Source organism: Symphodus melops, assembly GCF_947650265.1.
Source record: "Symphodus melops genome assembly, chromosome: 18".
Classification (NCBI taxonomy): Eukaryota; Metazoa; Chordata; class Actinopteri; order Labriformes; family Labridae; genus Symphodus; species Symphodus melops.
Window position 1 is genome coordinate 14,547,098 of NC_136708.1, and position 13,241 is coordinate 14,560,338.

At 41.9% G+C, this 13,241-nt stretch overlaps 2 protein-coding genes and 1 long non-coding RNA gene across 4 annotated transcripts in view; 1 reads left to right on the plus strand and 2 right to left on the minus strand.

Moving 5' to 3' along the window:
- Window positions 1–3,375, plus strand: part of clasp2 (cytoplasmic linker associated protein 2) — a 50,148-nt gene extending 46,773 nt beyond the window's left edge. For both annotated transcript variants that reach the window (XM_079368747.1, XM_079368748.1), the window contains 6 exons: window positions 188–377; window positions 476–669; window positions 755–883; window positions 1,053–1,259; window positions 1,461–1,577; window positions 1,909–3,375. In XM_079368747.1, coding sequence (XP_079224873.1) covers window positions 188–377; window positions 476–669; window positions 755–883; window positions 1,053–1,259; window positions 1,461–1,577; window positions 1,909–1,986 — 915 coding nt within the window. In that variant the 3' untranslated portion in view covers window positions 1,987–3,375. The remainder of the gene's footprint in view (window positions 1–187; window positions 378–475; window positions 670–754; window positions 884–1,052; window positions 1,260–1,460; window positions 1,578–1,908) is intronic.
- The window catches only part of LOC306839840, a 102,912-nt gene extending 98,513 nt beyond the window's left edge, over window positions 1–4,399 (minus strand). Inside the window, exon 1 of the long non-coding RNA XR_013781265.1 lies at window positions 2,716–4,399. This is a non-coding gene — a long non-coding RNA (uncharacterized lncRNA). The remainder of the gene's footprint in view (window positions 1–2,715) is intronic.
- An 805-nt stretch (window positions 4,400–5,204) lies between these two features.
- LOC306838962 (solute carrier family 45 member 4-like) overlaps window positions 5,205–13,241 on the minus strand; it is a 41,312-nt gene continuing 33,275 nt past the window's right edge. Inside the window, exons 4-14 of the mRNA XM_079367402.1 lie at window positions 12,972–13,152; window positions 11,893–12,354; window positions 11,200–11,471; window positions 10,948–11,109; window positions 10,653–10,752; window positions 10,488–10,568; window positions 10,270–10,400; window positions 9,841–9,909; window positions 9,612–9,766; window positions 6,114–9,452; window positions 5,205–5,963 (exon numbers count right to left, since the gene is read on the minus strand). Of these exons, the coding sequence (XP_079223528.1) occupies window positions 9,275–9,452; window positions 9,612–9,766; window positions 9,841–9,909; window positions 10,270–10,400; window positions 10,488–10,568; window positions 10,653–10,752; window positions 10,948–11,109; window positions 11,200–11,471; window positions 11,893–12,354; window positions 12,972–13,152 (1,791 nt within the window). The 3' untranslated portion in view covers window positions 5,205–5,963; window positions 6,114–9,274. The remainder of the gene's footprint in view (window positions 5,964–6,113; window positions 9,453–9,611; window positions 9,767–9,840; window positions 9,910–10,269; window positions 10,401–10,487; window positions 10,569–10,652; window positions 10,753–10,947; window positions 11,110–11,199; window positions 11,472–11,892; window positions 12,355–12,971; window positions 13,153–13,241) is intronic.

Sequence of the window (13,241 nt, forward strand, 5' to 3'; positions counted from 1 at the left end):
AAAAAAACGTGGAAGCCTGAGCCAATTAACACCAATAGAAAACATCTAGACACACGCCGAACGCACACACAATGATAAAAAGAGGAAATATTGACCTCATATTTAAGTCAAGTTTGTTTACTTTGACAAATATGTGAATCTGCTAAAACTCCAAGTGTTTTTTTTTTTGTTTTTTTTATCACAACAGGGAGACTGTGACAGCAGAGTGTCAGACTTTGTGGACGGAGGCCGTATGGCCCTGGACAACAAGACGTCCCTCCTCAACACCCCCTTGCTCTCCTCCAGTCCCCGAGGAGCCCGCGAGCACTTTGGTGATTCTCCCTTTAAACACAGTCGCAAAGACACCAGCATGGACGACTCTGAGCAACTCACAGATGGTACAAAAATACAAGAAGAAGAAAAAAATATGAACCAAACAAAAAAACTGTTCTTCATTATTTAATCAAAGCTCATTTCTTTCCATCAATCTCAACAGACAGCAGCATCGACCAATCAGAGCTGGTGGCAGAGCTGCTCAAGGAGTTGTCCAATCACAACGAGCGCATTGAGGAGAGGAAGGCGGCGCTGTGCGAGCTTCTAAAGCTGATTCGCGAAAACACCCTGCAGGTGTGGGATGAACATTTCAAGACCATCCTGCTGCTCCTGTTGGAGACGATGGGGGACAGAGAGGTAGGACACGCTCTTCATTGCCGTGACGGTTAACACAAACAAATGAATATTCCCCTTTGAACTTGAACGTTTGTGTTTCTCGAAGCATTTGATACGAACGCTGGCTCTGCGGGTGCTGAGGGAGATTCTCTGCAAACAGCCCTGGAGGTTTAAAAACTATGCAGAGCTCACCATCATGAAGTCCCTGGAGGCTCACAAAGACCACCACAAAGAGGTACTCCAACACACCAATCAGTGCGGCTCGTGTTGTTCTTCATTTAGACGTCTCTCCCCCTGAGATGGGGGGGAAAAAAGCGATCACGTGAACGACATGAAACGCTGAATGAAGCGTTTGGTTTGTGAGTGTGATGTAAACAAACGACGTTCAATGTGTGTTTCTGCAGGTGGTGAGAGCAGCCGAGGAGACGGCAGCCATGTTGGCGTTGTCCATCAGTCCTGACCAGTGTATCAAGGTGTTGTGTCCCATCATCCAGTCCGCCGACTACCCCACCAACCTGGCCGCCATAAAGATGCAGACCAAAGTGGTGGAGAGGGTTCCCCGGGAAGGCCTCGTCAGCCTGCTGCCTGAGATCGTGCCAGGACTCATACAGGTACCGCCCACATAGTCATCATATGTTTAAATCACAGAACTGACTTTGGAGACGTTTTAATATAAGGAGTTTATTCTGAATTAAAAGTTTTACTCTTTCCAGAAGCATTTCAGTGTTCGACTAATGTAGCTGACCACACATGCTGAATGAAAACGCTCTGCGAGTCCTTCAGGTTCCTAATATCCTCTTCTGGTTGAACAGGGCTACGATAACTCTGAGAGCAGCGTGAGGAAAGCCTGTGTGTTCTGCTTGGTGGCCATTTACGCAGTGATAGGGGAGGACCTCAAACCCCACCTCAACCAGCTCTCCAGCAGCAAGGTAACCTCCGCGTTAAGCAAAGAAGATCATCTGTCTTTCCACAACCTGAAAAAACAATCAAATCATTGAAGTCTTACATTAAACTATCACGGTTAAGACAACTTCAAAAACCGGTCTCCTTTGGCACATTTTAAGCCTCTAAGATTCCACGACTAGGATGTGAAGACAGACACACTGCATGATAATACACGAAGGAAACTACGTTTTAAGCCAGTACTTTTTCCTCAGTAAACACCGGGTTTGACGTCTCCCCAACTCCAAGAGACGTGTTTTGCTCTACCTTATTTCATATTTCTCCTCTGTCTGTCTGTCTGTCTTTGTGTGTCCACAGCTGAAGCTGTTAAATCTGTACATCAAGCGCGCCCAGTCTGGCTCCAGCGGTGCTGAACCTCCATCTGAGGGCTTATAGGAGACGACAGCGCCCTCTCACAGGGCGACTGCAGAACTACAACGTTGCTCTACAAACCCTAAACGTCTTCATGAACAGGCTGAGAAAATAAAAACACACACAACCTAACACAGACTGCTCACATCAACATGTAAACACACACACACACACACACAGACTAACAGTCCTCGTGCATTTCCTGTATGGTGCAGAAGAGAGGAGTGTTGTAGTTCTCCCTGACCGTCACCAAGGATCCACCCTGATCGAACCGAACCTTTCCATCTGCTTTAAACATGAACAGATAACACACATCCAGTCACGCAGGTTTGTCACTAACCACTCATGGAGGAAACCGTCCGTCCTCTCCACTTCCTTTAGTTCTCAAACAACACAGAATCCTCTCGGAGTCCTCTTGATGTCAACAGAAAGTGATGAAACTGCATGGATCTCATATTTCTATTTGGTTGGGGGGGGGGGGGGCTGAGTTTTATCGAGCAAGGCTGAGATGAACAAACGGTGTCGCCTTTGTGTCTTTCCTTGAACAACCAGTAACTGGGGCCAGGTAGACAGGAATGTAAATGTACATTGTGTCATAGTTTGGAGTAATTTTACGCCACGAGTTTTTACTGCAGCGAGTTTTAAAGTCTGGTGTTTTCTCTCCCGCTCTCTCTCTCTCTCTCTCACACACACACACACACACACACACACACACACACACACACACACACACACACACACACACACACACACTTTCTCTCCCTCAAAAAGGTGCTGAAGAGCAAATAAATAGGTACGACCGCGATACACCGTGCAGCACTAACACACAGTCACAGTGGGTCACGCCTGCTCGTAATAAAGACAGAACATTGTCAGATTCCAGCGTAGAGGAGACGTGTGCTTGGCTATGCATGAGATAACGTTTTAAAAATAATTTTAAATTGGCGATGTTCAGAATCAGTGTGCCTGGGGGTTTTAAATTAATATGAAGTCCAGCCATTTCAGAAAACTCCATGGGAAGAAAGACGAGCGTGTGCCGCTTCCTACGTGAAGTATGACAGGACATGGCTTATTATCACATAGTGGATATGTATCTATATATTCAAACGGATTATCCAATAACTGTCATTTAGAAGATCTCTCCCCCCACACACCCTTGTTTTTATTTTCTCTTTCTCTCTTTTGCGAGTGCCGTAGTCTCTCTCACACTTCATGTTTTCTCACTGTTGAGAAACTTGTAGAAAAGTATTATTTACAGCTCTGAAAAAAAAAAGGTCTTGTCACCATTTTCTCCTCTCCTCTTCATCGTGTCTTTCTTTCCTTCCTCTTGTTGTAAAATTATAGTTTCCACTGTTGTTTCCTCCGTGCTTTAACAAAGCTGTGCTTACAACGAAATAAAGAACTTGTACAGATCATGACAAAGACTGACTCCTTTTGGTTTTTGTACAGGAGATTCAGAAGTGTTGATATTTAACATGTTTGTAGGAAAGTGCTTCGATGTTTCACCTGTCATGAACGCATCCACGCACATTTGAGATAGTCCTGGAATAAAATTCAAGGTGACAAAAAAAGGATCACTTTAAATATGTTTTCAAAGTGTTTTTTTTGTTGTTAGTTTTTTAGCCTTTTTGACACTTCGATCATTCTGGTTAAACTTGAAGATTGCATCGTCTCCCTAAATAACTATGCTAAAAATTAATATTGGTTTCTTTTATAGCTAAAAGTTCAACTGGGGAAATTTTTACACAAATTTGTATCTGAATTTTTACCTAAAATTTAGTTGAATAAACTATATATGTTGAAAGGGTACACCTCAAATATATGGGTTATATATAAAAGTTAGTTAGTTTGACAAATCTTATATTCCAGCTGGGACTCCACATGAGTTATTATATTGCATGGTATTCTCCTTTAAGGGTCGGGTTAAGGTCTCCAGTAGAGAGGGGCAGAAAGTCATTTCAGTTTAGACGGCGTAATGTTACTGCCTGTAAGTTTATACCTAAGTACTTCACATAACACAAGCACATGTCCCATCAGCTGGTGGTGAAGGTCACATGACTAGTCTGGGTCAGACACTTGTGCAAACACATGTGCGCAAACTGGTTTCGAGTTCCTTCTTTGGTGTCTGTAGGGAAAAGCGAGGGGGCCCGGACCCTGTGTGAGGGAGAGAAATCTGAGTCTGCAGGAACAAAGTGGTCTGAGCTTCCTCTCCTCTCTCAGCAGTGCTATCACAAGGCATCAAGGGAAACCAGACGACTTCTTTCGAGGTGCTGAGTCGGCAGGTTACTTCAGCCACGGTCACACAGATGATGAAATGTCACTGAAACGATTCTTGTTCGGTAAATTATCAAGTTTGTTTGACAATTCTCTGCGGTGTTGAAAGAATCTCAGCAGTGATTTGACTGTTAGCTGGCAAACTAATCACACAGTAATTATTGAGCCGAAATGAAACCTGAGCGTTTTGGGCTTATTACAGTCTATGATTCAAACAGGCAACAATTTAATTGTCACATGCTCTTTATTTCATTTCTTATCAACACCCCTTGTCTCTCTTTTTTCGGACCCTGTCCTGTACATGTGTGTAGTCATGTTTTCTGCCACAATGTCTTCCCTTGCTTCTCTTAACTGTAAAATGGATAAGTTATTGTAAATCTTAGTCTCACTCATAACCAGAGGTGTAGTGCAGGGAATACGCAGGTATACAGAGTATACCCACTTTATAAATGCTAACTTTTTTTTTTTTTTTTTTTCAATTCCCCCCCCTACTCTGTCTCTTATTGGCTATTACTCACTAACTAAATATGCTGTTTTTAAGAGAGGCTGTTTATCCTCTGCTCGATGGGTCACATTAAAAAACATGGGGAAAATTAAGAGTAGGCCTCACCACTGCTCATAACCCTTGGCAGCTTTAACAGGCATTAAAACTTACAACATAGACATTTAAAATCTTAAAGTACCTGATGGTCATTATATCATGACTTGATAAAGTGATGCCAAACATCGGAAACGCTCAGGTAAAAGTCTAAATTCCCTGTAACGTCAAAGACTATCATTCATTTGTATTTATATATATATATAAAGTATTCAAAAGCACCCTGACCATTATCTTAACAAGTTCCTTAAGTTTTATATCTGTGCATGTATTGCACACGTTCAACAGTCAGTTTCATTTGAGTTTCACTTCATTGATGGCCTCGTATTTTGCGTTGTGCATTCATGATGGAAAAAGAATGAAAGGAGTCTTTGTTGGTTTACTTCTGAGTAGATTTTAAAGGTGCGTTCCATACAGTGTTCATCCAGAGTCCTACATATGAAGGCTCAAGCATATTTACAGAACATAGAGATATATACAGTCTTTATATAGAAAACAAAACTACTAACAAAAATAATCATCTTTTTTATAGCAGCAAAAAAAAGAAGAAACTAGAGAGAAATCTGTATATTTACATCTTTTTTTTCCATATAACAAGGCATATTATATATAGTACACTGCACGTACTTGCTTTCCCATTCTTTAAGTATATTCTTCTTGATTTAATCTCTGTGTAGATCAAAGTATAGGCATCGCTCTCCTCAGTCTTTAACACACAGTGTTCTTGAGGCAGAGCCACACAGACAGAGTCCGGCCAGGTTGGACGTAACAGCATTACAGCCATGCTGCTGACAGCTGGACTATGAGCCGGCATCACCACATCGCAACATTCATTCAGTGATCAGGAGGGTGGAGCCAATATGGCTGCCACTGAGTAAAGTGCAAAGGCCAAACTCTCACTTGTGGCTCTGCCTCAAGTTCAAACAAAAACAAAAAAAGGATATTTTCTACTTGGGTTAAAACACCGGAAAATTAAAGACTCAGAAATAACCCCCACAGTATGCAGCCATCAATTCCAGAGTTAAGTGTAAACCAGGTGATTGCAAAGAAAGGAGAACCAGAATCAAAAAAACAAACACTGATTTGTTGACACACTCTTGCCCCGTTCCTTACACCTGAGCAGCTGAGACTGCCCACACACACACACACACACACACACACACACACACACACACACACACACACACACACACACACACACACACACACACACACACACACACACACACACACACACACACACACACACACACACACACACACACACACACACACACACACACACACACACACACACACACACACACACACACACACACACACACACACACACGATCCAGTCCACTTGTGTAACAACTCCCATAACAGCAAACAGAATAGCTTGAATGAATTCTTTTGGAAACTAAGAAAAAGTGACCTTAGAAAAGAAAGCTACAAAAAATAAATATCCACAGTTTTATATTTTCTTTCTTTTGCAACACAAATCTAATGTTTGTTTGTATCATGTGCAAGTTCTGTGCAATGTCAAACCCCCGCACCCCACCCAACCCTTGGTTACGCAAACATCAACATTAAAATGATTTCAGGTGAAATCACTTCACATTCAAGAACATTTAAGTCACAAGATGTAATCAAAGGTAAGAACTCAATCTCCCAGCAAACCGAGCTGCTGTCTGAACATTCCAGAGTCTGCGTTAAAAAGGCATGGGACGTTTAAGAACAGAAAAAAACAAAAACAAGAAGAAACCCAAAAATCAAAGACTTTTCACTGCAATGGAACAAAAACACTCAAGTTGCACTTCAAGTATTCACGGCCTGGAGTTTCTCGTCTACACTTTTAACAAGGAGTGTTTGTTCAGAGACTACACACATCTTGTTTTTGTTTCAACACCTGGAAGTGAAGTGAAAAGCAACAAGATGTGTGTCGCCTGAAACGTTACTCGTAAATAAATCAAAGTCACATGCTTGTTAAGAGTGTGATCACTCAGCCCGAGCACAATGCTTCAGCTTAAAAAGTACATGTTGGTTTTTCTATACACAGTAAAGTTTAAAACAGAAAGATACAAACATCCAGCCATGCATTACAAAAAAGACATCCCTGACCTATTAGGACAATAAAGAAAAGAGCTTGAGTGATTTGTACAAAGTCATACTTTGGTGTTGCATACATGCATATTGCTATTGTTGCATGCAAACCTTCCAAAACAGAAGTTTTTTTTAAGCTTCAATTCTGTCCATAAAGTGAAGTTTTGCGTCTATTTATCCAGAATGTTTTATTGCCCATGTGGTTACAGACGCCATACAGAACCCTGCATCTGTACCTCCTTGTCTTTTGTCATCATCCCATCATAGCAACACAGTCACAGAGCAAACATACTTCCTCTGGTCTGGCTGGGGATTGACTGAATGTACCTGAAATAATGGAATCTATTTTATTAAAAAAAAAAAAAAACTACACCAACAAGTGAAAGATGTAACAACGTAGTCGTGATGGAATCCCCTTCTAAAGACTACGCTTCTCCATAAGTGCTTCAATAAACTGTGACATACAATCTGCTTTCATTAGTAAATCAAACAACTGCACTTTACATTTGGATTCCTTTAAGTGTGCATGTTTCAGCTGATGGAGCCAATAGCAAAACTGACCAAAATCTTCAGCCTTTGACCCTGACAGATGGAGGAGAGAAAAAAAAAAACACACCCGCAACCGTTTTCCACACCGATTTCACCACAACAGACCACCCTGCTCTCCTTGCATGACCGTCACAGTCTCTCATTTATTCTTTATTCATTTAACGGATTAGTCCGACATTTTGGGGAAACTGTTAGATCAGATTGATACCGCCACTAACATGTATGTTTAATATGAAGCTGGAGCCACATGACGTTAACAGAAACAGGGAAGACATTTGTTACGCTAAAATACATCCTTATTTTGCTAAACTGAGCTAACTGTCTACTGGGGGACGTTTCATATTTAGCATACAGAGAATAGCTTTTTTTAATCTATGAATGTAATTCTGGGGAACAAAGAAAATAAAGGGATTTCCCAAAAATCCCATTTAACTAATATATTTTCTTCTCATCCTTATCTCTTGTTCTAAACGTTAATATAGTGTATAAAACTCAGCTATAATGAGCATCTAAGATAAGTTTATCTGCTGCTGTAGACAGATTAGAATTAGCAGAGTTCGGTGAAAGCAACTTGAATCCTCCATCAATGCTCCAATAACAAGTCTTGTCATACTGCCACTTAACGCCCCTCCAACGAAGGCTCAGCCAATTAGCAGTCAGACACAAACATTGTGCTAAAACAGAAAAAGAACAACTCCACATCTCTCTCCTGCCGTTTTGTTTCTTCTCTGCTTCTGTTCCGTGCAGCACGTAGGTTAGTCTGATTACAAACAAAGAGATCTATCTGGGCCCTTCGTAAGTCGTGACAATAATATTTGAGATTTGAATGCCAATGCTCATTGAATCTACGTTCTTTCTTTCCTGGAATTTGACCACAAGTTTGTATTTTCAGCTGAATATAAAGGCAACATTACACTCATGCTCTCCCCTTCAGAGCAAAGCCTCCTTAAGGCTCAATTAAAGACATGAAAAATCCATTCACAAGCCATTTGGGTAATCAGGACCAAACTTCTTCTTCTTTTTTCAGGAAACGGTCGCCAGGCTCTTCGATAAGAAAAAAAAAAATGCCACTTCCAAAAGTCTCTCGAGTCTTAAAGCTACAGACGCAGAGTGGTGTCAAAGTCCCACAAAGCCAAAGTGTGTTGGCTTCATTTTGGTGAACAAATGCCCTCACTGGAGAAACAAAGTCAACAGACACACACGCATGTCGTTATCTTCCACATCACGTAGCAAAGATTCAATCAAGCATAATCCACATCGAGGAAGAACAATTTTCAGCATTTTGAATGATTGCAGCTTTTCATCAACAATGTTCATTATTCTGGAGTTTATGTGATTGTTGTGTTGACCCCCCAGATGAAGAGGTGTATGTGTGTGCACGTGTAAGTTTGTGTGCGAGTCCCCTGAAGTTTCCTGTCCAGGCGGTGGATCAGTAGCACCTCCTACAGGCCCTGAGAGACAGAAACGACCTCTCCTTAAAACTATGAATTGCTCATTTCTGGACAACCCACAATGGATCAGTCAGATATCCGCGAGGGTTAGGAGAAAAGAATTTCAACGACGGCTTAAACGGCACTGGGACCAGTCTGCTTATGTGTTGGGTTTGTTGGTCTGGTGTTAAACTGGTCCCACGGCAGATTTTATTTTTCCGTCTTCAAATCAAGAAAACAGCAATCCAAAAAAGACACAAAGAGTTGACCAAACGTTTGCCTACTGCTGCACATCCCAGAGTCTTTCCATCGGCTATAATTCAAACATTTCTTTAGTTGTTTCTGCAGCAACGTGTCTGTCGATGTAGCCAATCAATCACAGAGCAGACTCATTCTCCGTGTGACAGGATTTAGTGGTGGTGGTGGTGGTCTTGCCAGACTTGTTTAGTTTCAGGAAGCTAGGTTTTTCGATAACCACGGCCACTTCACTGCTGGTGGGATTTACCAGCTTTGTCAAAGCGCGTTTCTCTGAAGCTTTGGATGAGTCCACGTCCCTGTCAATCATTAAACAATCACATGTTAGGAATTCATTTTTGACTAAAAGGAGTATTTACTTATGGCGCTAATGCAAAGCTACGTCATCTGGCCTGCCGTTACTTCATATCGAACGTTTGCCAAGACACCTCATTTGTTTACGAGGAAGATTCTCTCACCGGCTGTTTGGAGTTGGGTAAATGACCAAGAAGCAGGCGGTGAAAAATCCGAGAAGGGAGCCCCCGGAGGCCACCATGGGAATGACACGGACGCTTCCAACTGCCTCCACTACAGCACCCAGAGCCGAGGCCACCAAGATCTGACTGATGTATACCTGTAAGACAACATGTGCTTAACAACAGCCTGTTTAAGGTGCTTAAGCAGACATGAGACTAAATGAACAGTCACCTGGCAGGATAAGATGGCACAGTCGATGCCAAAGCCTCTCCGAGAGTTACCAGGACTGTGATGGATGTACTGCAGGAGGCGGAGAAAGGTACAGTTACGTAATGTCGGTGAAAGAAACATTTGTTTATTGTGAGCTTAATAACTCATTTACTTTTCTAATGGTACATCGTGTTCTTTGGTTTCCTAATAGTGACACCATTTCTAAAGTCCTCCATATTATTATATATAAAACATGGATTTTAAAATGTAAAAAAACAGAATTCTTATTGCATGCAAATGTCAGTTTTTATAGTTAAAAGTATTACGTTAAAAAGCAGCCAAATACCAAGACCATTTACTTTTTGTGATTCTGTAGTCTGAGACAGCGCCTACTCGTTCTCATTGAAAATGTCAGAAACATCTGAAACATACAATTACATTCCCATTCACCTCTTTCATTTCGTGATACTGTCCCAGCAGAGCGTAAGGACAGTAGGAGATACTCATAGAGATGATGCCCATGCTGCTGATCATCACCATTGCAACGTACACATTAGGGAAGATTGCCATGATCGCAGTTCCTATAACAAGAAAGATAAAGACTCATTTACTTTTTTTCCCCACACATTTCTTTTGAACTTTTTTTTTCACTGTGCCGTGGTTCGTACCTATAGAAAAGCCCAACGTTCCCAGGATGTAGATGACCTTAATGCTCAGGTCGAAGTTGTCAAGGTATTTCTGGAGAACAGCTGGAGAAGGTGGATTAGTTAGGTGTTTATTTCAAAGAACATGATGTTTTTTTATGATGATATCAAGTGAGCTCAATGTGTTACCTGAGCATGTAGCGGCAGTCATGGCATATATAACCAGTCCCCAACATCCCATCTGAACTCCTCTGTGATAGTTTTCAAGCAATGTTGAGTTAGCAGGAGCCTAAAGAGAGAGAAGAAAGAAAAACATGGGAGCTCTGTCGATTTTTGGTTTAGCTTTGGACACTTCCTCGTCTGAAATGTTTGATTTTTAGATCGATATGGAAAAGTCATTCATTCGTAAGTAATCAAACTTCAGACGCATCGAGGAATATATCCAGTGATCTTTCTAGGTGTGTGCAGCTGCTTAGTCTCGTACAGTAGGGTCTCCATGGTAGATGACTTGTCCCATGAAATCAGTGAAGAAGACCGCCTCGGCAATGATGGCGAACCAAGTGAGCAGGTGACAGGCGCACAGCCGCAGCAGCTCAGGAGGCATCTTCAGCATGGAGAGCCACAGCAGCCGCACGGTTGTCTCGACCTCAAAAGAGGAAACAAGATTAGACCCGCAGAAACGCATGAAATACGAACAGCCGGTAATAGAAGAAAAAAATTAAATATTGACGCTTACTTCTCCCTCTTCACTTTCTGTGTCCCCGCTGGAAGAGTTGGTGTTTCCACTGCGGTGTCTGTTCCTCTGTCTGCTCCTCCTCCTGTGTCTTTCCTCCACTTCGTACAGGTCGCTCATGCTGCGAGATGGCTTGATGAGGAAAGCAGCGTTGGCCCGGCGGTAACGGTAGCGATGGCTACCGACTCGACCGTAGTAGGAGAAGGTGCAGGACGGCTGGCGGTAGAAGGTGTGACGGTGACGGGGCTGCCGCATGGGGGCTCCTGTACTAGCCGCTGAAATAATAAAGAAAAACAAAAAACAAAGTTACAACATTGTCACTAAATCGTTTTGTCAAATAAGACAGAATGTGGTGGATAAGGAAGCCACTAAATAATTGATCTCTTCCGACATAACCAAAACAGTGGATCAATTGTCTTCTGAAACTTCTGTTTTTCAGACTACAAAAGGCACAACGTTCATGAAATCTGTGCTGGTGGTTGACCTCATAGTCAAAGAGTAGTGAAGCCTACAACTCAGCCTTAAAATGAATGGCTCATTTATTTCTTACAGATGATAAATTAGCTCAATATTTGCTGGTAGACAGAGCCAGGCTAATGTTTTCCCTGATTCTAGTCTTAATATCTAGCTAACGTAATGAAGACAGAAGAAAAACGACTTGATAAGTAAAACTATGTTTTAAAAAAAAATACCAACCCTTGACCATTCCAGCTCTATGGGCCTGTCCTTTGGAGCTCAGTTTGTTAGTGTTGTCTCCGTCAGCATTAGTTACACCGGCTAACAGCCGTCCGTTCAGTGTCCTCTGCTCATTGAGCTGGTTGTTCAGCAGCGCCTCCTGACCGTCATCATTTTCCATTTCCTGTAAGAACGCAGAGAGGCGGGAGACCTTCGCGTTGGGAGCGTGTGTTTGGTGGTTGTTCGTTTGGAAGCGGAGAAGATCTTGACTGCCGGCGCTGCTGCTGCGTCTGATGTTGCCAAACTTGGTAGTCTGAGTGTTGTAATTGGAGGTGAAGAGGGGACCGGCCATTGGAGGTGAGCTGTGATAGGGTGAGAGGCGGTCGGCAAAGATGGAAGGCTCTATGTGGCAGAGGAATAATGCATCATGGTCCATGTGGTCGAGAGTGGCGTCTGCCATGGCGAGAACACTGTCACTTTTACCTAAAGAAACACCAAGAGAAGGGTGATTAGTTTTTTTTTTTAGTTTTTTTTTTTTTATCTAATTAAGAGAAGATAAGATGCAGAGAAATGAAACTTTGATTAATGGGGAGATTTCGCTCCTATATGGTTGCTCAAATCTGTTTTGCACATTTAATCGCAATTATGATCTGACACAATTAAGATGATAAATACAAAAGTTTTTTTTTTTTTAAGAAGAATTATTTTACCCATTTTTTCAAAGCAAAGTAGGTCTTTATGGGAGGCTTAGCTTTTCTCAGATAAAAAAAATCTAATTTGAATGAACTCTGAACTTTGAAGAATTTGTCATCCAGTATTGGTGTCACAGATTACCAACTGCATTCAGCCCAACCATCTGCAGACTTCAACATTTCTTTATTTTATGAAGCTGAACTGAAGGGTTGGAAATAAATAATGTAGTCTAAGGCAGAACTTATACAAATTATAAAAAATCAAACTAATTATTTTGTTCTTTTGAATGATAAGGACAGGACCACCAGGTATTCTCATCATAAAACTTGAAAAACATTTTCCAAAGGTCTTAATGGAGAGAAACCGAATTCAGATTCAGCAAAGGGACCAATTATGTGTGAACTTACTTCTCACAAGCTCCATCTCCAGGAAGTCCATATCCCCGCGCTCTGACTGGTCATCACCATAGGGGTCATAGAGGTCGTAGCTGTCCAGTGTGTCATCCTCTCCGATCAATTCTAGCTTGGGGGCCAGAAGCCCATTCCTGCCGTTTGCTGATGGTGGCGGGTTGGTGCGATCTGGACTTTCCTGGTGTGATTTAAGTGGCAGGAGCATGTTCATGAACAAAGTCCAAATGATTTGTGAAGTAAAATCAAACTTTGCATAAAAACAAATAC